Source organism: Saimiri boliviensis, chromosome 6, assembly GCF_048565385.1.
Source record: "Saimiri boliviensis isolate mSaiBol1 chromosome 6, mSaiBol1.pri, whole genome shotgun sequence".
Lineage (NCBI taxonomy): Eukaryota > Metazoa > Chordata > Mammalia > Primates > Cebidae > Saimiri > Saimiri boliviensis.
In genome coordinates this window covers 101,931,845-101,959,194 of record NC_133454.1, presented here as the reverse complement: position 1 = coordinate 101,959,194, position 27,350 = coordinate 101,931,845, and the positions used below count along the sequence as shown (strand labels likewise).

The 27,350-nt window shown below is 46.2% G+C and overlaps 1 protein-coding gene across 6 annotated transcripts in view; it reads right to left on the bottom strand.

The window, feature by feature from the left end:
• Positions 1-27,350, bottom strand: part of KIAA1549L (KIAA1549 like) — a 294,483-nt gene that overhangs the window by 19,340 nt on the left and 247,793 nt on the right. For all 6 annotated transcript variants that reach the window (XM_074401291.1, XM_039471338.2, XM_074401295.1 and 3 more), the window contains 4 exons: positions 22,935-23,285; positions 10,758-10,855; positions 7,841-7,989; positions 6,146-6,297 (listed from right to left, as the gene is read on the bottom strand). In XM_074401291.1, the coding sequence (XP_074257392.1) occupies positions 6,146-6,297; positions 7,841-7,989; positions 10,758-10,855; positions 22,935-23,285 (750 nt within the window). The remainder of the gene's footprint in view (positions 1-6,145; positions 6,298-7,840; positions 7,990-10,757; positions 10,856-22,934; positions 23,286-27,350) is intronic.

Here is a 27,350-nt window from a genome sequence, read left to right as displayed (position 1 = left end):
CTGAGTAGCTGGGACTACAGGTGGGTACCACCATGCCCAGCTCTTGGTTACCTTATTCACATAAGCACAATTAAGCAAACAGAACTGTTTATGGACCCCAGAGGAACCGAGGGGTTTATTATTAATAATAATAACTAATATCAATTGATCCCTGTACTAAGGATTTTCCAAACATTATCTCGTTTAGTTCTCAAAGCAATAACCTAGGGGGTAGGTATTGTTATCCTTACTGTACAGATGAGGAAACTGAAGAGTGCCACAGTCTAAGGTGACAAGCTACCAAGACATGCTCTGCAGAGGTCTGCCTGGCTCTAAGAGCTGGAATTAATCACTGCATTACAGTGTCTTGAATCTGGGATATGATTTTGGTTTCTTAAAAAATTTTTCTCTCTTCATCAAAAGTGGAAGACACAGAGTTCTATGCTTAAAATATGTAAACTTCCAGGAATAAGGACAAGTCAGTAATTTTGAATTTAGAGTCAATTCTCCCACAGAAACAGTGGCACATACAGGGATGCTGTTCCAGATTAGTCCACAAAAGACCTTCCTACACCATGATGTTAGTTGGAACGCTACAGAATAAGTATTCACGGACAACAGAGGCACAGGGTGCTATGGTGAACGAAGTATGTGTGGGAGGACTGGGCAGCTTAGGTGAGTTTGGATTGAACAGGGTATCTCTAGGAAGATGTGGTGGCATTCTGGGCAAAGGGAAAATCAAATGCAAATCATCAAATCAAAATGTATGGGAGTGCTGATGGCAGTGGCTGCTGCCATCACACTGGCTGAAGCAGGGCTGCGCAGCTAGGGGTGCATACTCCATGGAGCCAGTGAGAGCCCTGCCCCTTCTGAGTTGGAGCAGAAGCTCCCCCAGATGCTGCTGCAGCCACCCAAGCTTCAGCTGCAGACCCCAGACCTCCTGCTCTATGGAGTAGGCAAGAGCCCTGCCCTCTTGGGTGGGGCTACAGCCACCCAAAGTGTGCTGTGGATTCGAGCCTCCCTGTGGTCTTGGAGAGGGCCAGGAACAGGCAGGATCTGCCCTGGGTGCAGCTACAACCACCCCACCCACAGCTGCAGACTGGGCCTCCCCCTCCATGGAGCAGGCCGGAACTAGTGATAAGCTGGAATCCTGCCCCTTCTGAAATGGCAGGGCTGGATCTCCGCGGGTGTAGCTCCAATCACCCTCCCAGGCATAAGACTGGGCGGGCATCAGCCTGTATTCTCAGCATCTTGGGAAGGCACCTTCCTCCCTGCTGCCTTGGGGGTGTCTGCTTCTACTGCCTGGCCTCTCTCCTCTCCCTGCACAGGCTCTGATTTCTGAGTGGGGTTGCAGCCAAGCCCCCAGGGCCATGAATGACAAGGGGTGGGGTGGACAGACAGACTCCTGGGCAGAAGGGAGTGGGTCCCTAATAAGGCCCAGCTTCAGAAGGCCAGGGAGGCCTGAAGGCTGGGGGCTAGGCTGCCAGTCCTCAGGCTGGAGTAGGGACTTGTGGTACCTCTTCTGGGCCTACCCATGGCCACTCAAGGACCAATAAGCGCACATTTTCTCCCCTTTGAGGTCCATTAAGGCCCTGGGCTCAACTAGAGCAGGGCCGAGGAAAACCAGAGCAGAGGGCAGAGGACAGAGAGACTAGGGGATGACCAGCAATGGAGAGGAGCTGTCCTCCCAGCCGAGTGCTTCAGAGACCTGCAGAGATGTCTGAATAAGCTGTCTGCAGGAGGAGCCGCCCTCTCCAGGGCCTCCTCTCTGCTGAGAGTAGCAGACTGGGGTGAGGAGTGGACAGAGAGGAGCCACCCTCTCCAGGGCCTCTTCTCTGCTGAGAGCTGAATATTCCATAGGACAACCTACCTACAGAGAGGAGCTACTCACTGTGGGGCTCCTCTGAGCTGTTCTAACACTAAATGAAGCTCCTTTTCATCTTCTTCACCTTTCATTTGTCCGCATACCTCATTCTTCCTGGAAGCAGGACAAGAACCCGGGCAAAAGCATCATCGGCCACAGAGGTTTCCAGGAAGAAAACGGACACCCCAAAGATCCCATAGCAGTACAAAGAGGAGAGTGCCCCAAGGGGCATCAATGACTTGAGGCTAACCAGAGGGTGTGTGTGGGAGGAGCTCAGGCAAGACAGACAGACAGGGGTGGATTCATAAGCTGCTGAATGTCAGGCTACAGCATGTGCATGTCCCGTTTGTTCTATGCATTTTCAATGTCACAATTCTGAGAAATACAGCCTGTTCCCATGCTTCACAGCAACGCTCATCTGGCTCCTGAGTGAGGATGGAGAAGGAAGTCCTAGTCTGTTCTGGCTGCTATGCCAAAATGCCATAAGCTGCAGAGCTTATAAACAACAAAAATTTATTTCTCACAGTTCTGGAAGCCGGAAAGTCCAAGACCAAAGTGCTGGCAGATTCTGTATCTGGTGAAGTCTTGCTTCCTGGTTTAGAGACAGCTGTCTTTTCCCTATCACTTCACATGGCAGGAGAGGTCAGGGAGATCAGGCCTCTTTTCTAAGGGTACTAATCATGGGATTCATTCATTAGGGGGTTTGCCCTCATGATCTAATTGCCTCCCAAAGCTCCCAGGTCCTAATACGATCACCTTGGGGGTTAGGATTTCACCACATAAATCGAGTGGGACACAGACATTCAGACCATACCCATGGAGTGGTGTGATGACTCAGAAACTCTAGATGGGGGAACACGTGGAAGGAAAGCAGCCCCGCCTCCTCCCTGCTGGATGTTCTGGTGATCCCTCTTGAGTAGGCAGGTTTCTGAGATGTGTGGCTGATCCCTGGGCTGGGAGTCCTGTATGGGTGTCAGGCAGAGCAGGAGTCTATATTTGGAAAGGACACCTGGAGGTGGACTCCCTAGAGGTAGGGAGCAGACAAGTTCTAAGGCTTCCTCAATGGGTCGGATGAGAACCAATGCGGTATCTGCAAACTGGGGTTATATCTAGCAAAAAAAAAAGGAACCAATGAGGACCCAAGCCAGGGAAGAAGTAATGGGACAGATGTCCCAAGTGACAACTTGGGACTGTGATTTCCCCACAAGACCCAGCAAAGCAAGATAAAACAGCCCACAGGTGCTAAGGGTGGGTCTTTATATAAAAGGACTAATATGTTTCATTTGTATCTTAGAGAAAAACCAGAGTTGGGCTGTCTGAGTCCTTCGGGCACATGATCTGGGAAGGTACAGGTTATTGGGGTCACCAAAGAGCCAAGACCAGGACATGGGGTGCATATTTCAGATCTCAGCTCAAACCTCCTGTCTTCCAGGAGACCTCTCCCAGCCCGACATTAGTCTATTACATGTGTCCTTGCAGTTTCTCCAGCATAACAGTTACAGCTCTGATGCCACTGCCTGTCTCCGGCTGTCAACTCCATGGAGGTGGAAAGTGACTCACTTGCTTATTGCTGAACACCAGTGCTCAGAATTGTGCAGAGCAAGAGCAGGGAGTCTCAGAACCCGGGCTTCTGAGGAGCATAGTTTGAAAATCTCTAAAGAATGATCAGCTGGGGCAAATATCTGAGAAGGAAGCTACCACCTTCCCTTTTCCTGCATTTCAAATTCAGCTAACTGTACTTGCTGTGGCTGAGAGAGTCAATGTCCAACTCTTGAGAGCCCTCTGCTCTGTGGTGCTGGTGGCCAGGACAGGCAAGGGATACCTTGATCCCACTGGAGTATCCTCAGGGCAATATTCAACAGCAGGGAAGATGAGGAGATGAGAAACTCTTCATTCCTTATATTAGATGCAGGCTGGAGCCATCATGCCTTTCCCGCCAAAATTCAGGGCTGGCACCTAATACTACTTCCCTAGCCAGTGCCCATGGCAAACATCACCAACTGGATCACAGCAGTTTCCTGCTGAGCATGGAAGCCCCTCTCAATCCTTCTCCATCTGGTGCCAAAGATAAAACCTATTTGTCATCCCAAGTCCAGGTGATTTTATCCAAGCTAGCTCCTGGGATCAGGAAGGTCTGATATCCAAATGCTGGTGGGGGACTTTTCTTTCTCACATAGATGGGGAAGGTGTGCATGATTCCTGGACCCTTCTCAAGCTGACAACTGGTCTCTCTGAGCTTCCTGGACTGACTTTCATGAGCTATAAATCACCCCTTTCACCTTGCTCCTTTCATGCGCACACCTCCCTGCTTAATTGCAGGTGATAACTGGGCTCCAGGAAAGACCCAATTAGGCTGCAGCAATCATCTTCCTCTTAATTAAAAATAACTAATAGGACACTGGTTCTCCTTCACACTGTGGGAGGTGAGCCCAGAAACAGCCAGTCCAGTTGTGGCAGGAAGGTTACTTTCCATTTACTTGGTTCCTTTACCTTCATCTTTAAGGCAACTGTGAATCCAAACGTGTCTAGATGTAGCTATAAGCCTGGCTAAATGATCATCTGTAAGCCTCTTGAACACAGGGGTCAAGGTTTTGGAAAATACTTCCACCAACTCCAGTTAGTGCCCAGTTTTATACTCCACAGAGCTGCAGGCTTACTGCCTAAGTAGTTCAAGTTAAACATCATCTACTTTCTGAAAAGTCTAGATAACTTTCAGATGAAGTGGGATTACAAAATCAATAACCTCTGAATGATCAAATTATACCCAGTGATATCGGCTGTATGGAATAGTAGGGAATGCTAACACCAAAAAGGCCCCCAAACAATAAAAACAGATGCCGTAAAGTCCCACGTTCAGATTCACAGACTGAACAGCAGGGACTCCCTCTAGCTCCTCTCTTAGAGCTTATTTACTCCAAGTTTACAAACGATTCTAATGATCGCAGATAAGCCTCATTTGCAGATAATGGCACATGATGCAAAGCACACTTAAGGGTGAGCCTATTACTAGATGTGGGGACACTGACAGTAATATCGAGTGCCCGCTGGAGTCCCCATTGGAAGCAAGGTCAGAAAAAAAAATATTGAGCCATGATAGTAGCTCAAAAAATTATAGTAGTTGGGAGATATTTGACAATATAAGGGCAATAATTCTACAAGCCATGAGAGTTCATCCTACAAATGCCATTTGAGTATAATGAGGCATCATAAGGATACTGAATCATTCATAAAAGGCAAATTATATTTTATATTCTTTTAAAGGAGAAGAGGGAAGATAGCATTCATTTCAGAAATATTTTTATGCCAAGCTACATATATTTTTAAATATTTTGGAAATTAAAGGGGTAAGCTTTGGTCATCTGGAAAATTAATATATGTAGTAATGTAGTAATTCAGTCTTGGGTTTTCTTTTCTTTTCTTTTCTTTCTTTTTTTTTTTTTTTTGAGACCGAGTCTCACCCTATTGCCCAGGCTGGAGTGCAATGGCGTGATCTCGGCTCACTGCAACCTTTGCCTCCTGGGTTCAAGTGATTCTCCTGCTTCAGCTTCCGGAGTAGCTGGGATTACAGGCACCTGCCACCACATCCAGCTAATTTTTGTGTTTTTAGTAGAGAAATGGTTTCACCATCTTGGCCAGGCTGTTCTCGAACTCCTGATCTCAGGTGACCCTCCCACCTCTGCCTCCCAAAGTGCTGGGATTACAGGCATGAGCCACTGCACCCAGCCTAGTCTTGGGTTTCTAATGCTTCATTTTCTGACATTTCTTCTAAAATTTTACAGAATTTTGTGCTAAAAGAAACAAATTTAATAAAAGCTTTGGAGTCAGACAGGTACGGGTTTGAATTCTGTCCCTGGCACTTCCTTACTAGCTGCGTGACCTTAGATAGGCGGCATCCCCGATTTCCTCATCTGCAAAACGGGAGTACTCATAGGAACGATAAAACCTACCTGATAAGACTGTAAGAAAGATTAAATTACATAAACAAAACATCTGACAAGGTGTCTGGTAGATAGAAAATAATCAACAAATGGTAGATATTATTATAAAAATCTCCTTGACTAAGGTTGTCCCGCTAGGAAGAGGTGGAAGCTGGACTAGAAGGCAGGTCTCAAGCTCCTCTGTCAAGGGGACATCCCCTCTCAGCACACTGTCTATCTCCTTTAGAATGGCTGACTTTAGTCATCCGGTTCCCGGGAGGGAGGCTGAGATAACAAAACCCTCAGCCTCAACATTTTATCCCATTTACTCCTTGGTGTGTGCTACGCAGGTGAAGGTTTATGAGGGAAAGAGCAAGGGTCTCACCGAATCTGCCCACTGGCTCGGGAGCTCATTCTCTCCTGCATAGGACATCCAGGCCTGGTTCCTGTAGGACGAGGGAGGCGTCGGAATGAAGTAGCCGGTGAAGCCAGGTCTGTTGGCAGCTGGGATGGCAAACACCGCCGGCACCGTATTACCTGGCACGGAGGAAATGGAGGAGGTGGGTTAAGAGAGGCTGGTGTGGGGGATCCAGCCGCCCAAGAGCCAAATAAAGTCAGTTTCACTGACTTCCTGGCTGGCTGCTGGATTTGAAGCCTTATGAAATCAGGTCTGAGCTGATGTAGCAACAGAGGCGGGTGGGATGTGGCGGAGGAAACCTGGTCTTCTTTCTTTGTTCACCTCTTCTAGAGCCACTGTGCGCAGCGGGGGAAGTGGTGTACTGCTCAAGAGCATCTGGCCTAGAGGCCAAGTGGGGCTGAAGTCCAGGCAGTGTTTCCTTCATCACAGGTGAGGTCTGTACTCACCTGGGGAAGGAAAGCCTTTTTTCTAAAGTCACCAAATCCAGCAGTAGTGCTCTGGACTTTTCCCTTCTTCTCATCCCCTGTAGAGGGAGTTGTGGGCCCAGCCAGCACCCCACCCACTAGGCCTGCATCTGCCCAGGCCTGGGGAAGCTAGGGAAGCAGAGGAGGACTCTGGCATTGGGGAGGAGAAGACAAAGGTCTCCAGGGATGAGAGGAGCAGCAGACCTCCGCGTGCCACGCAGCCTCACCCTCGCAGTCAGAACGAGAGGGCATCATCTGCTGGGACTCAGACCTGGCTTTCTAGAGAAGTGATGGTCCGACTCCCACTCCCAGCCCAACACCCCTGACCTGCCAGCAAGAAGAAGTAACACCGTGGTGTCCAGGTGTTTTCCTCCCAAGAGGATGTGTATTTTTAAAGAGCCAAGAAACAGAACCAAAAGAAATGGACTTCACCGGTGGAATTTCTAGACACCCTGAATGCTTTAGTAAATGTTGACAATTGGGTGTTTGCAGTTTTAACCTAAAAGGTATGGTTGAAATAAACTAAGAAACCCATTAGGTCATGTGCAAACCTCAATGTTCATTTCAGCATTGTTTTGTTATAGCAAAAACTGGAAACTACCACTATGTCCATCAATAGGGAAAAACATAAACTGTGACTTATCATAGAATACCACATGGCAGTTTAAATGAACTAGATCAATATAGTATGTGTATAGCAACCTGGAGAAATTTTTAAAACAATGTTAAATAGAGAAAGTACAAAAGGAAATGTATGCCATGATATCATTTATGTAAATTTAAAACACATTAAACGTTAATGTATACTGTTTCATATATATATTATGTGGCAAACGATTAAAACCCATCACGTGAGGCCTGGGATTACTTTTTGGGCGAAGGGGAATGAGATGGGGGTGGATGGGTGTATCTGGAATGCTTTAAAGATAAAACCAAAAACACTTGAAGTCTGGCAAAATGTTAACATACATGCTGACTTTAGCATAACTTGGTATCTTGCCCGATTTCAGATCTTTTAAAGCAAAAAAAACCAGTAGCTTTTTTAGCTGGGGCTCCTGAAGATAGGAGGGGATCCAGAAAAGTGGCTGTGATTCCTGAGGGTGGTGGCTGGAAAGGAGATTGGATTTGGGGCTTGCGGGAGGACAGGGCACAGCAGTAGGGGTGGGGGGCACACTTGGGCTTTTCCCCTTTTGCCCACCTGAGTAATTTAAAGCCGACTGATCCAACTGTGCCACGGACACAGGGCCTCTGGACATCTGCGTGAAGGAGGCACTGTCGTGTAGCTGGGTGGGCTCGGGTCCTGCCGACTCGGACATTCTGGTCTTGCTGCCGATGTCTGAGGTGGATCTAGATGGGGCAGAGGGATTGCGTTAGCGCTGTCCCACACCTCATGTGGCGGCCCAGGCAGGAGGAGTGCGCCCCGTCACCTTTGGGCATGGACAGCTGCCTCCAAGCCTCATGAGGGTGGGATCCCCAGGACTGGATTCATCCCCAGATAACAAAGGGCCTTCTAGGGGCGTCAGCAGGGCAGGGACACCTAGACTTGCAGCAGTTGTTATGGCCTGAGCTGGAATCATTTTCAGATGTTCAAGGTCAGTTCTCCCTTAAGGGTGGCTCTCGTGTCTCTGGGTGGTAGAATATTTAATTTCCACGTAAAAGAAGAAAAGCAATTAGTCCTGGGTATTAGCTGGGGACGGTCGACCCAGGAGGTGATGACATCATCAGCAGCCAATGGGAAGGCTCTGTCTGGAGTGTGTGGTTGCTCCCTTCTCACACCCAGGACAGCTGGGGACCCACGGTCTCTGTTCCTAACTGGCAGGAAGCGCCAAGCCTAAGACTGGGAAGCTGGGCTGCTCCAGGGAGCAGTGGGCATTCTAACGGACAGAACTGTGTTTTGGTCCCTGGGCAACCAGATAATCAAGCCCATTTAACACATCCCTATTTCCACTTGGTGCTCAGCCAGCCGGGTAAGAAGAGGGCAGCCTGAGCTCTGCAGACGCGGACATCTCCTGGGTTTCCAAAGGGTCCTTCAGCCACAGACCTTTCTCCCTCACCAGCATCACCCCTTGCCTGAGGCAGTTTCGCAGAGGGACTTCAGGCTCCCCTAAAATTAGCCCAGTGGGAAACAGTCAAAGACAGCTGCAGCAGGTCTGGCCCCCCACAGGGCCACCCTCTGAGCAGAGCAGTGGCTGTCACAGAGCAATGACAGTCACAGTAAGGGAGAGGAAGAAAGGCAGAAATCTGGGTTCCAACTACCTTCCCTTTCATTATTTTTATTTATTTATTTATTTATTTTGAGACAAGGTTTCACTCTGTCACCCAGGCTAGAGTGCAGTAGCACGATCTCAGCTCACTGCAAACTCTGCCTCCTCAGTTCAAGTGATTCTTCCACCTCAGCCTCCCAAATAGCTGGGATTACAGGTGCATGCCACTACACCCACCTAATTTTTGTATTTTTGGTAGAGATGGGGTTTCACCATATTGTCCAGGCTGGTCTTGAACTCCTGGCCTCAAATGATCCACCCCCCTCAGCCTCCCAAAGTGCTGAGATGACTGGCATGAGCCACTGTGCCCAGCGTACCTTCCCTTTCCAAGACTGTTTCCTCATCTGTACAACAAAAGGGGTAGACAAACTCATCTTAAAGGTTCCTTCCTGGCCTAATCCTGAGTTTATATAAAGGGCAGTGCCCCCCTGATATGTGGCAAGATAGCAAATGGTGTGGAAGGGGCTGGGAGGAAACAGGTGGTGGAAGAAGAAATAAGAAATTGATGCTGGCCTTCAGTAAACCTCCCACAGATGGCTGGTATGAGACCCCTCCAATCCAGGACTCTCGGAGCAACTGAGAAGCCCCTTGCTATTCTCCTAGGAGGGTCCAGTGTGGAGGCTGTATGATGTGGTCATTCATCAGGGTGCCGTCTCCCTTCCTTTCTCCCTCCCTCCCTCTCTGCCTGCTTGTTCCCATAGCCCTGGCTTCCCACACGATGTTCCAGGCATCTGCTACTTGTTCAAAAAAACCCTTCCTGGGAAAATTTCTGAGTTCTGCCCCATAAGCGATTCTGAGACCCCTTTCAGCGGAATCCCAGAGCTTTTGAGATCACCTAGGCCACTGTGCTCATGTTACAGACAGAGAGAGACAGGGGCTGGAGAGGCGAGGCCACTTGCTGGGGCTGCACAGCAGGTCAGAGTCTGCTGCTTTCCACCAGTCTTGGCTGGCGGCAAGAGGTGACATCTACGCCACTCCACATTCTAAACCACGGGCAATGAGAGCAGGGTCTCTCCAGAGGGAAATTCCTATTTTTCTTTCCCATTCACTAAAGCCCAGACCCATGGTTCACAGACAGGTGTGATTTGTGTGTTGGAGGAGGCTGGAATAGGAAGGCCAGGGCAATGGTCCACGTGTACCCCAGGGCACAGTTCTAGCCTTTCCCAGTGCTCAGAGCTTTTGTCCTTCTTGCCTATCCCTATTAAAAACACGCACTTGTTATATTTTCATAGAGCAAAGAACATGCTTAACATATGCATTGCAATGGAGATACCTGATTTCATACGCTTCAAGTCTCTCCCTCTTGGAAGTTAAGAGCTGGGGTGGGTGCTGAGACACGCCTGCCTCTCCCTGGCTTCTCAGACCCCACCCCTCAATAAGCAAGCGACTTCTGGTAGCAGCCGTGGTGCTGTGGTGGCCTGAGCTGGAGTCATTTTTAGATGTTCAAGGTCAGGGTCTAGGGCCTCCCAGGTATGGGGCAGTTGACCTTGGGCTTCTTCAACTGTGGGTTCTCAAGAACTTTCTGATTAAAAAGCACAAAAGCGCCTGTAATCCAAGCACTTTGGAGGTCAAGTTGGGCGGATCACCTGAGGTCGGGAGTTCAAGATCAGCCTGACCAACATGGTGAAACCCCGTCTTTATAAAAACAAAACAAAACAAAACACGAAAGCACCGAGATCTGTTGATTTCGTGGTGCTTGGGGCGCCACAGGCATGTGGTTGTCTGTACAGGTGACACACCCTGAGTGGGCGGAGCATGAAGGAAGTTTGCTCGTGCTATTGTTAGGTCAGGGTACACAGGACCGACTCTTTTCCAAACACTCCAAACAAAGCAAAGAAAGGAATGTGTTACCGCCTGAGAGAAGCGACAGCCACAGGACCAGTCCGAGGAGGTACGGGTGGCGGCGGTGACCCCATGACCATCTCAGGAAGCTGGGAAAACCTGTAAGCCTGTGAAAGAGACAAGTAAAAGAGAGAGAGCTATTAACACTCAGGGTTGGCCAGCACACAGGTTCTTTGTGTTTGAGGAGGAAGCAAACTTCCAAGGGTCAGACCTCCTCATCAGACTTTTTTCTAAGATCCTCCCTACCATGTTTCCAGCCACCTCTTCCACTGCGCCTCCCATCACTCTCCACCTCGCTGGGGCCGCTGTACTTACAGGGCCCTTCAACCGTCTCAGAACATGCCAAGTTCTATCTCACCTTGGGCTTTTCTTCCACCTGGGTGCTTTCCTCACAGTTCTTCCTAGGGCTCCATGCTTCATTTCATTTATCCAGCCCCATACTCCCCAAGAGCCCCATTTATCTATTTTTCATCATGGCAACGATCACTCTTTGACATTATATGGTTGCTTGTTTATTTATGATCTGCCACCAACTACAGTGCAATAAGGGCAAGGACTTTGTTGTCAGAGATATCCTTATACCTGGACAGTGCCTGGTGTATAACAGGTGATCAACAAAGGTTAGATGATTAAATGGATGAATTATTGTTTTACTTTATCTCAAGGGACAGCAGGTTTAGTGAAGAAAAGCCATGGACTCGGGGTCAGGAGGTAAGTGTGAAGGTCCTGATGAACAGACTTGTTAGGTCCTTAAGCAACTCAAGTGTGACCTTTCTGCACCTCTTCTGAAATGGGGACAGCGATGCTTGCTCAGAGGGCTGCTGAGAAGATCAGGTGAGTCCGTGTGTGTGTGTGTGTGTGTGTGAGTCTTTTGCAATCTATAAAGCGCCATTCAAAGGTAAAAGACTAGAACTGTCACCAAAAAAGTGAAGACTTTTATCGACATGTGAGGGGATAAAAGCAAAACAGACAGAGACAGACAGGATTAAAAAGAGCCAGGCCACAGCCTCCTTTAGCAAGAGAAAATCCAGAAATGTTCTCTGAGAAGACAAAGCTTTACTTGAGCTTCTCATCCATTTCTTTCTACAGGAATTATGCCCGTCAGATCTCTCAGGGAAGATGATGACAGGATTTTAAACCTGAAGGCATCAGGACAAAAAACAGAAGCGCAGGGAGTCCACAAACAGGATTCTTTCAACTGAATGAGGTCTTCTCCCTCCAGGTTTGTGGCAGACTACATCTTCATAAGGCCAACCCACTCAGTAACAATGGGGTCCTGGAAAAAAAAATACTTTTCAATGCAGTGTGAATCTGCAAGATGTCAGGGAAATCACCAAGGACTATCACCCTACGCCAGGCGTCCCCAAACTTTTTACACAGGGGGCCAGTTCACTGTCCCTCAGACCGTTGGAGGGCCACCGCATACTGTGCTCCTCTCACTGACCACCAATGAAAGAGGTGCCCCTTCCTGAAGTGCGGCGGGGGGCCGGATAAATGGCCTCAGGGGGCTGCATGTGGCCCGTGGGCCGTAGTCTGGGGATGCCTGCCCCACGCCATACTTCAGCAAACTAAAGCAAAACCATGAGCTGAAACCAGAGGTGGAAATACGAGTGGTAAGCAAATATGAATGGTGGAGTGGCCTGGAAGACAAACGCCATATTGTCAGTTGATGAAGAGATCGAGCCTTGGAACAGGCCAAGGTGAGGTGGCTGAACCTCAGGCACTCACCTCCAACACAAAAGGAGGCTAGCATTGGTCCCTTCTAGGGAGGGGGGATGGATGGCAATGCTCACAGCTCAGGCAGAAGCAACTGTAAATCCTCTTTGAAGAAGAGTATCCCTAAAGTAGGCCCTCAGGATTAGCACAGATTAGGATGAAGCAAACGGAGCTCATCATCTAAGACCATGAACATACCAGAAAAGAGAAGTTAAAGACAGTGGAAAAAAACAAACAAGATTTAGACCTTTAAGGACTTTAGATTTCAGAATTTCCAGACACGAGACAAAAAAATAACAATGAAAGAAATGCTTTTAAAAAGTAATTCACCAGAGGCTGGGAGAGGTGGCTCACGCCTGTAATCCCAGCACTTTGGGAGACAGAGGTGGGCGGATCACCTGAGGTCAGGAGTTCTAGACCAGCCTGACCAACATGGTGAAACCCTGCCTCTACTGAAAATACAAAATTATCTGGGCACGGTGGCAGGTGCCTGTAATCCCAGCTTCTTGGGAGGCTGAGGCAGGAGAATTGCTTGAACCTGGGAGGCAGAGGTTGCGGTGAGCCAAGATAGCACCATCGCACTCCAGCTTGGGCAACAAGAGCGAAACTCATCACCCCGATGTTGCCAAGCAGTTAAATAACTTGGCCTTACTGTGCCAGAACCAGGGCAAGTATGAAGAAGTAGAATATTATTATCAAAGAGCCCTTGAGATCTACCAGACAAAACTGGGACCTGATGACCCCAACGTGGCTAAGACGAAAAATAACCTGGCATCCTGCTATCTGAAGCAAGGAAAGTTCAAGCAGGCAGAAACACTGTACAAAGAAATTCTCACTCGTGCACATGAAAGGGAGTTTGGTTCTGTAGATGATGAAAATAAACCCATTTGGATGCATGCTGAAGAAAGAGAAGAATGCAAAGGAAAGCAAAAGGATGGGACATCTTTTGGAGAGTATGGCGGCTGGTACAAAGCCTGCAAAGTTGATAGTCCGACTGTTACAACCACTCTCAAAATAATAATAACAATTGACCAGAAAGATACTATTAGAAATGAACCAGCAGATTTGAAAAAAAAAATAGAACTTTCAGAAGCGAAACATGATTATTAAAATATTCAATGTAGAGGAAGTAAATAATAGATTAATCACAAATAGAGAATTAAGAAACTAGAAAATGGAATTAGGGAAATTACTAAGAATGATGCCTAATGGGCCGAGAAGACAGAAAATATAGAAGAGAAATAAAAGACATAGAGGATAGGATGAGCAGGTCTAACATGCAGCTAAGCAAACTCCCAAACAAGAGAAGATGGAAAGCAAAGGTGAGTATTTGAAGAAGCAATGGCTAAAAATTTTCCAGAGTTGATAAAATAAGTAAATTAATAATCCCAAGCAGGAGCAATAAAATGAAACCCACATCTAGATTCACTGCAGTGAAACAGTAGCATACCAAGGGCAAAGAGAAGATCTGAAAAGCAGCTCAAGACAAAAGGCGTATCACCTACAAAGGGATGGCAATGACACTAACAAATGACTTCTCATGAGCCCCCAGAAGACGTGGAATGCGAAGTGCTCAGTCAGCCTAGAAGTGTATCGACAATACTATCTTTCTAGAACAAGAATGAAAAAACAGCTGCCCTGATCTAGAAGTATTGACTGAATCAATACGGAAAGCTATGTTACTGTGCTGCATTTCCTTGTTTGTTTTTTCTCTTTTTTTGAGCATCAGTAAACAACGTACGTTAAGCTAGCATTCAGAGAACCAAATCTTCAGTTCCACTACATCTTAAACTCCTTGGAGTGCAGTAACCATGTCCGTCTTATTACAGTTGTTCATTACCAAGCAAAATATCTTGCACCTAGCTGTGTTAAGTAACTATTTTCTGAATGAATGTTGAGTGAACAAGGATTCTGTTGTCTCGATTTAGCCATTCACTTTCTCTGGACATGCCATTCAGCCTTTCTGAGCCTTGGTTTGGTTTTGTTTTCCTTGTGAAATAAGGCCTTGGCCTGTCTCACAAGCTTGCAAACGTTTCTTTAACCATGATACCATTCCAGCACACCCTAATACATAGACAGATGAAAGCAGAGCTTCTCTGAAGTTGGGGAGGAGGTGTCCTGGTGAACTTGACCCTTCACTTAGCTGTGTAATGATCCCCTGAGGACTTCCCTGGACCCTGAGGTTCTAGAGACAGTTAGCAAATCCGTGGCCTGGAGGTCCTTCCAGCTTTGCCCTTCAGGATTATCAATAAACCAAGTGAGGCACTTCTTTCCCAAAACAGACAAAGGAGGTTTATAGCCCCTTTTCTCTCTTCTGGTCTCTCATACTATTCAGCAGAGGAGACAGACAACCTATTTTTATCTCAGGTTCTTGGAAGGCTTATCCTGTAGTCAGCAGAGTTTCCCAGCCAAGAAAAGGCTTTCTATGCCTATGGATGTCCTATTAGCAGTTCACCAACAGAACTGATTAAAAGTTCTGAACTTGTGACAAGCAGCAAGGGAATTCCCTTCTTGAAGATTTTGCCAGGTACAAAGCAAGATGGCACAGGAGATCGGGCAGTCCCTTTTGGGCTGTATCCTCGGGGCCCCTGGGTAGCCACAGGAGCCACATAAAACACAGAGGGGGCAGCTTATGCCGCACGCTCATGGGTCGAAGGAATCCCATAGGCTGTCTGCTACCCACTCCTGTGCACATTCCAAGTCCTCTTGTCTCTGCCTTCTAGTTCCCTGTCTCACGTATTTGGAACCTGGCTCTCTCCTGGCTGCTCTATGACAGGAATCCATTGAAAGTTATTGTGCGAAACTGTTGCCAGGTTCCAAGTTCCCATTTCCATGACGCTGGCTGCAAGGAACACCTAAAGACCTCATCTTTCAGGGTCCCTTCCCTTGGGCCAGGAAAGAGATCAGAGGCTGAGGACTGAAGGCAGTCAGGCTGCAGGTCTCTGAGGCTGAAGGAGGCTGTGTGTGACTGGAATAGGGCATTCTTTGGGCTCTGAAGTTTGGTGGTAACACAGAAGGAAGGGAACCACAGTCTGTTTGAAGTTTTCGTGCTGAGTGTCCCTGGGGAAGGGGTGAGGGGAGCGGGTCAGTGTCATCCTCTCCAGCAATTCCAGTGGAGAGGGAGCCCCAAGGAACCCCAGTGCATGCTGGTCCCTCCTGTGCATGTGCATTTCCCCAGGAGGAGGGATCTGGTAAAGGCAAACCTCCAGGGTGGCGCTACAGGGGTGACAGGCTGCAGGGGGACAGCCTGCGGTTAGAGGGACAGGTAAAGGGGTCTCAGGCTTTGCATTCATGACAGGCCAACGCCAACCCATCCTCCTTAGAAGTCCTTGTCCACTGCCAGCGAGCTAGCCCCGGGGCAGAGTGGATGCTCCAATCTTCCCATAGCTGGTGGCAACTCTGGGTTCCTCTGCATGGTGCCCTTCCACAGCATTGTGCTGATCCTGAGTACCCTGCTCCAGGCAGAACAATGTCCGGCTAGAAATGACTTCACATCCCAGTACAGGAGCCAGACTCTGCTACAAGGATAGTTCTTATTTAGTCGAAAGCAGGGGGCTTGGTAATTAAAGTCTAACTTTAAAGTAAAAACCCAGTGCCTATTTTGATCTGTCAACGGATCAATAATTGCTGATGAGGCTTCCAGGCCTCTCATGGGGAATCATAGAAGGTTCAAGCTGGGAAGAGCAGCAGACATGCAGACCACAACCTCTGCTTTAACAGATGGCGATACTGAAGCCCAGAGAGGTCAAATGACTTGTGCAAAATCACACAGCCAATTAAGGACACTGTCTCGCAAATCTGATGTGGCACACAGGATGTGGGTTTCTAAGTCAGATAAATCTGGGATGAAATCTTGGTTTTGATCCTTACCAGCTGCTTGACTTCGAATAATTTACTTCTCTGTACCTGCTTTATTATTAGGTAATGAAGGTGAGAGTACATGCCCTCATTTCAAAGGCTATTTTAAAGACTAATTTATAAATGAATGTAATATTTGGCACACTGTAGGTACTCAATAAATGATAGTCCCTTCCCTGAGAGATGGAAAAATATTCTGACATAGCACAGATTGAGAATCCCATATTCAAAATGCTTGGGACTGGAAGTGTTTTGCATTTTTTTTTTAGATTTTTGGAAAATTTGCATTACTGGTTGAGCATCCCAAATCCAAAACTCCAAAATCCAAGATGATCCACGGAGCATTTCCTTTGAGTGTCATGCCGGCACTCAAAAAATGTGACATGGATTTGGGATTCTCCAATTTGGGATGCTCAACAAGTAATCATAGTCTTTTTCTTCCACAGTTCTTCAAATCTAGGGCCCTTTCCCTGCCCCAGAGAAGGAGTCACAAAAGACTGAGGAGGGCACAAGAGCCAATTCTTATCAGAGTTTCAAAAACTAAAGCTACTGAATTGCAAGAACCTAGGATTTTGAATACCTAAGTTCTAAAACACTCAAGGCCTAAGTTTGATGCGATAAACAAGAGATTTCGAAGAAGTAAGGGACATTTAGACCACTCTGTGGATAGGAAGGGGAGGAGAGTCACAGAAGAAGCAAGAGATTAGATGTCAGTGGGCCTGGAAAAAGGAGCCCTCTGTCCTGTCTCACCCTCGGGGAAGATGTGGAGGAGAGGACATAAATAAGTCCCAACAAAATTTGGGCAATCTGAAACACAAGGGACCCGTCTACCTCTAGGGAAGCGCAGGAATCAGCAACAGCACAAAATTCCCCTTCCCCCACGGGTGCAGTAGAAGAGTATAGTGTATGGAAGCAGACCAGAAGTGCCTTTAACAGTCCCATGTGGTGGCAAAGAAGACACTGGAGAGGGGCAGGTGTGGGTGTATGCGCGTGTGCGGGCAGGGGTGTGTGTGTATGCGCGTGCATGCACGTGTGCTTGAACAAGAGAGTGACAGAGCAACGGACAGAGTGAGCTCACCTGAACACACACAAGCATGGAAGGGAGGAAGGGAAGAATTTGGGGAGGGCGTGTTGAGTAGGAGAAAGAGGGTACAGCTGTGCTCTGCCTGGACGAGCAACCCGAGAAAAGGTGGGAACAAGGGTTTCTCAGGAACACGAGCCAGAGTGGTTAGGTGAGAACAAATGGGGACCAGATACTGCAGCCTTCTCCCCTCCCCCCGACATCATGTAGGTCCACAGAAAATGCGGAGGAAGAGCCTGAACTGAGACCCAGCTTCTGGTATGTGGAGAAGATCACAGAAAAACAGTTCCTTTTCTTGCACATGTGAGTCTGCGGGCTGAGATAAGACTACTCCAGACTTCCTCCTTCACCTTCCCTCTCTCCCTTCTCATGCAGTCTTGCTGTATAAACTGTGGATATTACTATAATGATTTTTCTAAGCTTATAAGGGTACTCATTTGCCAGAGGTGGGTACTCAGGTGACTTACATGGGAGGATTTCTTAGGGCAGTTCCAAGGCAGAGAGCCCCATTCCTAATCTGGCCCAGGTAGATAGAATCATATCTGGCCCAGCTATTACACAATGGGCTGCCTTCAAGGACTCCTGAGGGCTGGACCATGCACTGTCAGCAGTGACTGGTGTAGGTCCTCTCATTCCTGCTGTCCTCACTTCATCAAACCACCAAGGACTTTTGTATAACCAGAGGTGGAAGGAGTCCCAGAATAATTGACATTGACTCTCTAATGCCCTGAGCCAGATGGGAGTTCAGAACAGATTCAAATTGATTTTGAGAAACAAGAAAAGTAACATTAACATTTCTTTCATTTCTTTTCTTTCTTTCTTTCTTTTTTTTTTTTTTTTTGAGGTGGGATCTTGCTGTGTTGCCCAGGCCAGCCTCAAACTCCTGGGCTCAAGCAATTCTCCAACATCAGCCTCCTAGTAGCTCGAACTACAGGTGTAGAAATGTAATCTTTCTTTAACCTAAGTGTTGTGGCAGAATCAAACACTCATAGCTGATATACCTGCAAATCTCATCATTAACAAAGGCTTGGGGGAGTTCTTTTTACGAAGAGAGGAGGAAAAAAGACCATAAAATTCCCAATTTTACCCTAATGATGATGCTTCCCTTACTAGGGCAATGACAAGAATAGACAAAACTCCAAATGGGTAAGAAGCTGCTGCTGCTGCTGCTGCCTCTTTCCTTTCCTCTTCGTTCGTTCATTCGTTCCTTCCTTCCTCCCTCCCTCCCTCCCTCTTCTTCCTTCCTCTTCCCCTCCTCCTCCTCTCTTTCTTTTCTTTTCTTTCTTTCCTTCCTACTTTCCTTTCCTTCCTTTTCCTTTTTCTCCTTTTAATAGAGATACAGTCTTGCTCTGTCACCCAGGCTGGAGTACAGTGGTGTCATCATAGCTCACTGCAACCTTGAACTCCTGGACTCAAGAGATCCCCCAACTCAGCTTCCCAAGTAGCTAGGGCTACAGGTGTATATTACCATGACCAGTCAACTTTTTTTTTGTAGAGACATTATGTTGCTCAGGGCTTGTCTTACATTCCTGGCCTCAAGCGATCCTCCCACCTCAGCCTCCCAAAGTGCTGGGGTTACAGGCATGAGCCACAAAGCCCAGCCTTGGGTAAGTTTCCTCATAAGAAGATTATACTCCAAAGTTCAGATATTCAAGTTCTCCCAGAGCCTGGAAAATGTCCCTATAAGTCACTTTGGCCACCAGGTAGAAAGAGTGTGGGCTTTGGAGCTGGGCAGCTCTAGGTTCTAACTCCAGTTCTGCCATTTATAGCTCCATAAACTTGGGCAAGTTTCTTTACTTCTCCAAGCTTCAGTTTCCTCATTGAGTACTTTGGGATAATATTGATCTCATAGAGCGGTTTTTGGATTAGAAGAGATAATTTCTATGTAGCACTTAGCTGTGTCCGGTAGACAACGGGAGTTCAATAAATGCCCACTCTTGCTGCTGTTGTCATTGCCATTAATTCCATCTGTAAAGAGTCTAGTGTAGAAGACGTGTTAGCCCTGTTTTCTTTTTTGAAGTCCCCTCCTCTGTCACCAACAGAAGGGCGTAGGATGTTTTCATTCTGCTTGGCACAGATCCATTATGACTGCTAGCAAAATTGGACTGGACATTAGATGTGGAGTCCAATTTTTTTTTTTTTTTTTGAAACAGAGTCTGGCTCTGTCACCCAGTCGAGTACAGTGGCATGATGTCGGCTCACTGCAACCTCTGCCTCTTGGGTTCAAGCAATTCTCCTGCTTAAGCTTCCTGAGTAGCTGGGACTACAGGCACGTGCCACCACGCCTGGCTAATTTTTTCTTTTTTTTTTTTTTTTTTTTTTTTTTAGTAGAGATGGCGTTTCACCATGTTAGCCAGGATGACCTTCATCTCCTGACTTCATGATTCACCCATCTCAGCCTCCCGAAGTGCTGGGATTACAGGTTTGAGCCACCATGCCCTACCAAGATGTGGAGTCCAATTTCTTCACAGATTCAAGGGGTAAAATATGATCAAGAGTCTCCTGAACTGCAGTGCAGAAATCCCAGGCCACCAGCAGTAACCTTTCCATGATATAAATTCTATCAGCCTAGCCTAGTGCATTTAACCACCAGCTTCCAATTATCTTCTGACGGAGCTCAAACTGCCTCCTCTTTAGAAGACAGAATGTAATCATAGTTATCATTCTAAATTGCCACCTTTTCTATGGATTTCCACATTATCATAGCACAAAGGGACTCTGCATGAGCTTGCATTGAGAATCATTATTTCTACTCTGTATTGTTAGCTATTTTCTCCATTCCTGAAAATACGGGACCACATGCATTGGTTGATAAAGAAGGAAACCTTAATAACAAAAGAACTGCCTTTCATAATGTTCTGGTTTGGCCGGGCATGGTAGCTCATGCATGTAATCCCAGCACTTTGGGAGGCTGAGGCAGGCAGATCACCTGAGGTCAGGAGTTTGAGACCAGCCTGGCCAACATAGTGAAACTCCCCTCTCTACTAAAAATACAGAAAAGTAGCTGGGCATGGTGGTGCATGCCTGCAGAACCAGCTACTTGGAAGGCTGAGGCACAAGAATCACATGAACCCGGGAGGCAGACATTGCAGTGAGCCAAGACCGTGCCACTGCACTAGCATTCCAGCCTGGGTGACAGACTGAGACTCTGTCACAAAAGAAAAAAAACCAGTGTTCTGGTTTGACGACCCATCTCTCCATTGGGTTATTTCACAGTCCTTTTCCACTAGAGGTGGCTTCATTTAGAAACCACATATAATGCTGATGTTTTTGTCCTCCTTGCCACAAATACTGACCCCCAATTATAACAAACAGAACCATTTAAGTTCTCATCGTATGTTCCACGATGGATTGTTTTTAGATGGTTTTACAAATTGAGCTGTGATGGCTATGGGCCATTGCATCTTCTTACCTGTTGGAAGACTTGATCCAGTTGTCTAAGCCCTTCTCTCTGAAACCCAGAACTCATCCCAGATTCCCAGGAACTGGCATCTACACATGCACAAGGCATTGCCTATTATAGTCTACGGTTTACAAAACTATGTCTTTTTTAAAAGATATATTATAGATACTATGGTGATGAATGAAATGCAAACTAATTGTGATTTCAGTCACAAAAACATAACTTCTTTTTTTTTTAACTAATATCAAGTGTAAATTACAGAAGCTTTCAGTCATTGGATGCTTTTCAAATATGGAAATGTAATTGCTACTTAACGAATAATCACAATATTCTTTTTTTTTCTGAGAACGGTCTTACTGTGTCACCCAGGTAGAAGAGCAGTCTCACAATCTTGGCGCACTGCAACCTCTGCCTCCTGGACTCAAGCAATCCTCCCACCTTAGCCTCCCAAATAGCTGGGACTACAGGCACATGCCACTACGCCTGGCTAACTTTTGTTTACATGGGTTTTCACCGCATTGCCCAACCTGGTCTCAAACTCTTAAGCTCAAGTGATCTCCCACCTCAGCCTCTCAAAGTGTTGGGATTACAGGCATCAGCCGCCACGCCCAGCCCATGACTATTTTTATAGCATTTACTATGTATGTGGCATTCTTATAGTATCTTACATGCCTCAACTCATTTAATCTTTACAAGTCTAAGAAGCAGCTTACTTTTCTTATTTGTTTATTGTCACTTGTAAAGAATTTAAGTAAATTCCCCAAGTTACAAAGCCAGGAAGTAGCTGTCGACCTAAATAACAAATAATAGACTTTTTTTTTTTTTTTTTTGCCTCTAAAAATAATGATGTTTATTTGGGAATGGGTATTGCAATGGGAAGACACATACCATAGTAAATGATCTGTGTTCAGGGAAGTAAAAGAAGACAAAGGTTTTTAAAGAAAAAATAAGGAGCATTGCATAATTGTTTTGAGATAGTTATCCTCGGCTGCAAAAATTGACAAATGTGGTACCAGTCCAAGCCTGAACAGACAGTTGCTGGGCAGATGTCCCTTGCACAAGTATTTTGTGTGTTGTAAGGCTGCAATGACTTTTGTGCAAGATTGTGATGTTTGCAGAGCCTTTTGTGATAGTTCTTGTTATCAGGCATTTATGCGTGATAACCCTCGCTGCCTGGCCTTCCCTGGCTCTATTTGCCAGGTTTAAAAAATTTGTTATTTTATTTTTTAACACAAGTGATTCTATTCTGAGTCCGTCAACTTTAACCTGGTAGAGCTGAGATTTAAAGTTGAGCCCCCTGACTCAAAGCCTGTGTGCTTAACCACCAAGCCACAACCCCTTAGCATGTGGCTCTGAGATGCCTTTTGACATTTAAAATGGGTCTCAGGCTTGAAAGTGTTGGAAATCACCAGTGCTTGAAGAATATGGTCAGCCATTTACAGGAGGGATAGTAGAAAAGGCAATTCATTCTAAAATACATTATGGTTGGACAGAAGGGATTCTCATGTGCACTGCCCACAAGAATCAAAAGCTTAGGCTTTGGATCATGGGTGGAAGATGGGATGACGGGATGAGGGCCCAGCACAATTCCTCTCCAGATCCCAAAGCGTCTATCTCTAGAAGCCCCTAAAAGGTCTTTTAGGCCAACTGACTGTGCCATGGACGGTGTGGTAACCTCTGTGACCTGCACTTACACTCCAGATGAGTTCCTGGAACTACAAGTCTGAAGTAACTGGAAAACCATAAAAAGGGGAAGAATGACCAACCCCTGCAGTACCCAATTAACTTTGAGACATTCTTCTATTGTTCCTTATTCCCACCTCAACTAAGGCAACTGGACTTCGTAACTGATCTTGGTCAACCTCGTGGCTCAAGACCCTATGACCTCCCCCAGCTTGCAAAAACCGCTCTGAACTGTAACTTTGGTAACTTTCCACTGCCTACCCCAAACCTATAAAACCACCTATCTCACCGTAAACAGCCACGTTGCTCACACGAAGCCTGTTTTGGGGGGGGGGGGTCTCTTCATTCAGAGTGCGCGTTTAACAGCCCCCGCTCTGAGTCTCCTGTTGGAACTCACTGGGCAGACTGACCCGATGATGGCAGACGGATGGGATGAACGACTTACCGGCCGGGGCAGGCTGTACTGATACATTTCTGGGCGGTAGGTCGGCACCCACTGCACCCCAGCCCTGGGCCGTGTCATGGTCCCAGGAGCGCTGGTCACCACCTCCGAGTAAGGCAGGTGCTGGGCTGAGCCATAGGCTTCTTGGTGCCTGCTCTGGCCTGCATGGCCCGCCGACGCCAGGCTGAAGGCTTCCTCCAGCAGCATGTGCATCTGCTGCCTGACCTCGTCGATAGACGGCTGGGAGCTCAGCGTGGAGGTCTCCGAGTGGCCTTTCACCTGCCGAGACCTGGAATAGCCCCGGGGTTCATGAACTCTGTCAATGTTGGTTTCCTCTATGATTTCAGGCTCAGTCTGTGGGAGGAAACAAAGCCCATTGATGTGTTAATTAACTTTCCTTCTCATGAAGGTGATTTGTAACTTACTCTAAAACATTCACTTGCAGAGGTGCTAGTATGCATCTGTGCTAATTTAAAGTATATCCTATGTGGCCTACCCAGGAATTCACACTGCTGGAGTCAGCCAGCGCTCTATCAGGAAGGCCACACTCTGGCTATCCAATGCTGCAGGCTCTGCTAGTTAGCATAACAGACATCAGAAATGGCTTTCATTTATAACATCAATGGTACTTTCTAAAATATTTTAGAGACATTCCCCACCCTTATGCCTTTGAGTATAAGACCCTGGAATGTCTTGTAATCTATCCCTGAGGGGTAGCATGCTAGAAACTCACTCCCTAAATTTGGTCCTGTGCCCAGCCATTGGTTAAGGAAGTGCTGTTTTGCTGCTTATCAGCGAGAATAACAAAATCCTGCTTCCAGATCTTAACCCATGGTGTGCAATCAGAAGCTCTGAGGGTGAGGCCCAGCAATCCGTGCTTTAGTAAGCCCTCCAGGAGATTCCGATGCCCATTCAAGTTTGTAATCCACTGATCGAGAACATTTTCCTGCCTTTCTTCACTGAACCTTTCACTCAGGGAGCAGCTTCAGTACCAAGGTGGGCAGACAGCTGGGACTTCATCAATTTCCAGAGCAGGCTGCATGGAGGGTCTCGTGCTTGTCTGCTAATGAATGCTTGCTTCATAAATACCGCTTTCTTGCTCTGAGGCTTTTCTGCCATCAGCAGGTGGGGATGCCTGTACAAGTTTATTCTACCAATCTGGACGTGCACGAATCTCAGAGTGCAAGAACATAAAAGGGAAGAGATAAGGAGGTTGCTGCCTTGTGGCGGACGCCACAGCAACAGCCAGAAAGAAAAGATGCACAGAGAAGATAAAAGACAGGGCGCTCAAAACATTCCAACCAGGAGAGTTACTTTCACTTTTTGGTGATTCCATTTCCTCATCTGTAAAATGAGGATAATACTTCCTCAAAGGCTTTTATAAGGATTAAATAAATGTACATCTAAAGATTTTAGAATAGTAGCACACAGTAAAAACAATACTAGTTGCTATCATCATCATAATCATTATTACTTCATTTAACTGCACATAGTTCTCATGTAATTACTACGTAGAAAGCACTTGGATGTATAAAATAAGCACAGCAATAAATGTCATGAGGAAATTCATCCATAATGGGGAGTCCTTCCCTCCTAAAATACTACACATGGAGGTCATAACTGTGTTACATTTCATTTTTTGTTTTTAGCATTAATACATGCTCATTAGAGAAGAAAGTGAAAATACAGAAAGCACAGAGAAATTATACATTTCTTTTAATCTTATCTCCTAAAGTTAGGACTTGGCAAAAGTTCAAGATCAGAAGTGAGGTTTTTCTATCAGTCTCTAAGTCTAGATTTATCAACAAACAGCTACGGTAAGTAAATTATTGTACTATTTTTATACTAGTGAAAGCAAGGATAGATCCTGTGGTAGAAGGTGTGTATAGATTCTGGGGTAGAATGAGTACGCAAAAGCAAACTCCTTAGCAACATCCCCTACTCCCACTGCCTGAGAGCCCTGGGGTGGGGCAGTACTGGGGGTGAGTTCTCTGAATAAGGTTGGTAAGCAAGAGGGCTAGGCCACCACACATGTGTCAATATATATATCAACAAACACCTACAGTAAGTAAATTGTACTATTTTTTATGTGTATACACACACACACACACGTAAGTGCTACCTTTGCTGGGAAAGTAGAGACTTTTTCTCCAGGCTCCCACTGCCACTGACCCCATGACCCCCCAATCGAGGTCAACCTCTGCTTCCCCCATAGGATTTCCATTCTGCATGGGAAGTTCCCTTTAATTGGAAGGCCCAAGTATGTTCTCAACAGGCTTGATCAGACCACCAACCATCTCTTGAGAGCTACAGATAGAAACAAGACTAGCTCTCATCAGACCCGGGCTTCCCCCCATCACACTTGGATTTGCTTAAAGTGTAACTACTTAAACTGAAATAAATTCTGTCCAATTCCCCATGCGGTAGAAGTTGAGGTTAAGATAAAAGGCCCACTTTCCCTAACACATTTCTTCCAATGCTAATGAGGTGCATGACAATCAGAAGTCACAGGAGCTCCCTAAGCCTCAGGTGCCTCATCTGTAAAATGAGAGAGTTGAATTACTGGTCTGACGTTTACATTTCCTGGACTCTACTTGCTCTAGGAGATACCATACTCCTCCTATTATTGTCATCTTTGGGGGAATCTGACATCTACTCATGAAGGGAAACATCCCCTGCACCTCCCTCCTCCCTTAAAACACGTGAGTAGTGCTAAGTCCTTTTGCTTAACAATTATTGGTTTCGACCCTGTACTAGTCCCTGGGTTGGGGGTGGTGGATACAATAATTAATAAGATCGTGACCCAGCCCGCAAGGAGCTTCCAGTCTATGGGAGAAAACAAATAATAACAAATAATAAACAAATGCATGAACCTCAGAGTGCAAGAACACAAAAGGGAAGAGATCAGGGACTGCCAAGGTGATATGGGGAGGTTGCTGCCCGTGTAACAAATATTAGCAGCTAATATTTATTAACAGCTTATATGCCAGGCACTGTTTTAAGTACTTTATACATTCTGGCTCTTTTCATCCTTACAAGAACTTATGAAATAACAACTATGAATATTCCCACTTTATAGATGAAGAAATTAAGGCACTGAAAGACAAATGTGTAGCCCATGATTAGCAGGGCTGAGATTTGAACATCGAAAGTTTGATTCTGGCACCTAAGCTCTTACCCACTGTATATGTATATATATATATATATATATATATATATAAACAGATCCATTACCATACTATAGCTGTGGGCTCTGACAGAGTCAAACAAATTTCCATGATTAGAAAGGAAGAGAAAATACTTATTGAGATAACCTACCTTATAGATTACTATACAGATGAAAAGCATCAAAATATAAATACAAAGCACTCACAGTATCTGGCACATATGCATTTATTTAATAAATGTTAGCTGCAATGATGATTGTTGCTATTATCTGTCTCCTCCCATACACTGGGAGCTCCTTTAGGGTTGGGTCAGTGTCTTATTAATCATTGCATTCACAGCCCCCAATCCACAACCCTGCCCAGAGGCGAAGCTGTAATTGTCTGTTCAGTGAACAAACATAGTAGGTGCTCAATCGACTTGCAGACCTATGATGTGCCAACCCTGTGCCGGCTTTTCCACGTGTGTTTCCTCGCTCAGCCTCTCAGAGCTCCGCAGTTGTGTTCATTTTCACATAAGAGATATCACATCTACTGGCTGAACATGCCCTAAACCCTTCTCCCTCAATGGCACATTTCTGAAAATGGCTTTTGCTTTTATTTGGCAAAAGAGGGAAGACAGGAATAAAGACAAACCTCCCAGTGTTGGCTGACAGTTAGCTTGGGTTAGGGCCGTATCTGGGACAGAGAATATATTTTTAAACCTCTTTAACTTGGAATGGACCATACTTGCTTCTCTGACTTCCTATTCTTGAAAAGCTCTGAGAAACTCATTTTTTCGAAAAGCGATTTGTATAAATTAATCAAGATATACTTCAATAAAAATTCTAAAAATGTTCATCAAGGAATGTCTCTGTTCATGGTAGGAAATTAGGAAACACAGATAAGCAAAAGGAAGGAAATTAAAATCTATTCTAATCTTATCACCAGAAATAACTACTGTTAACATTTTGACCTCCACGCACGTCCTTCCAGATGTTTTCTACGCACATGAAATAGGATGAGGATTATGAATGCTAGAGCACTGCCAATGCCCTCCCCACTGCCCCAGGCCACTACAGAGTGTGCGGCTTGACCCAGGTCAGTTTCTCCCTCTTCCACTTCCAACGAGGGCCCACACTTTGCCGCATAGATTATGTGTGTGATGAAGACCAGTTAGTGGAGATGGGCAATGAGAGGCAGAAGAGGTGTGGGCTGCAGGACTTATAGTGGGATTTTCAAGAAAGATGTGGCATGTGAATGGAAGAGGAATTAA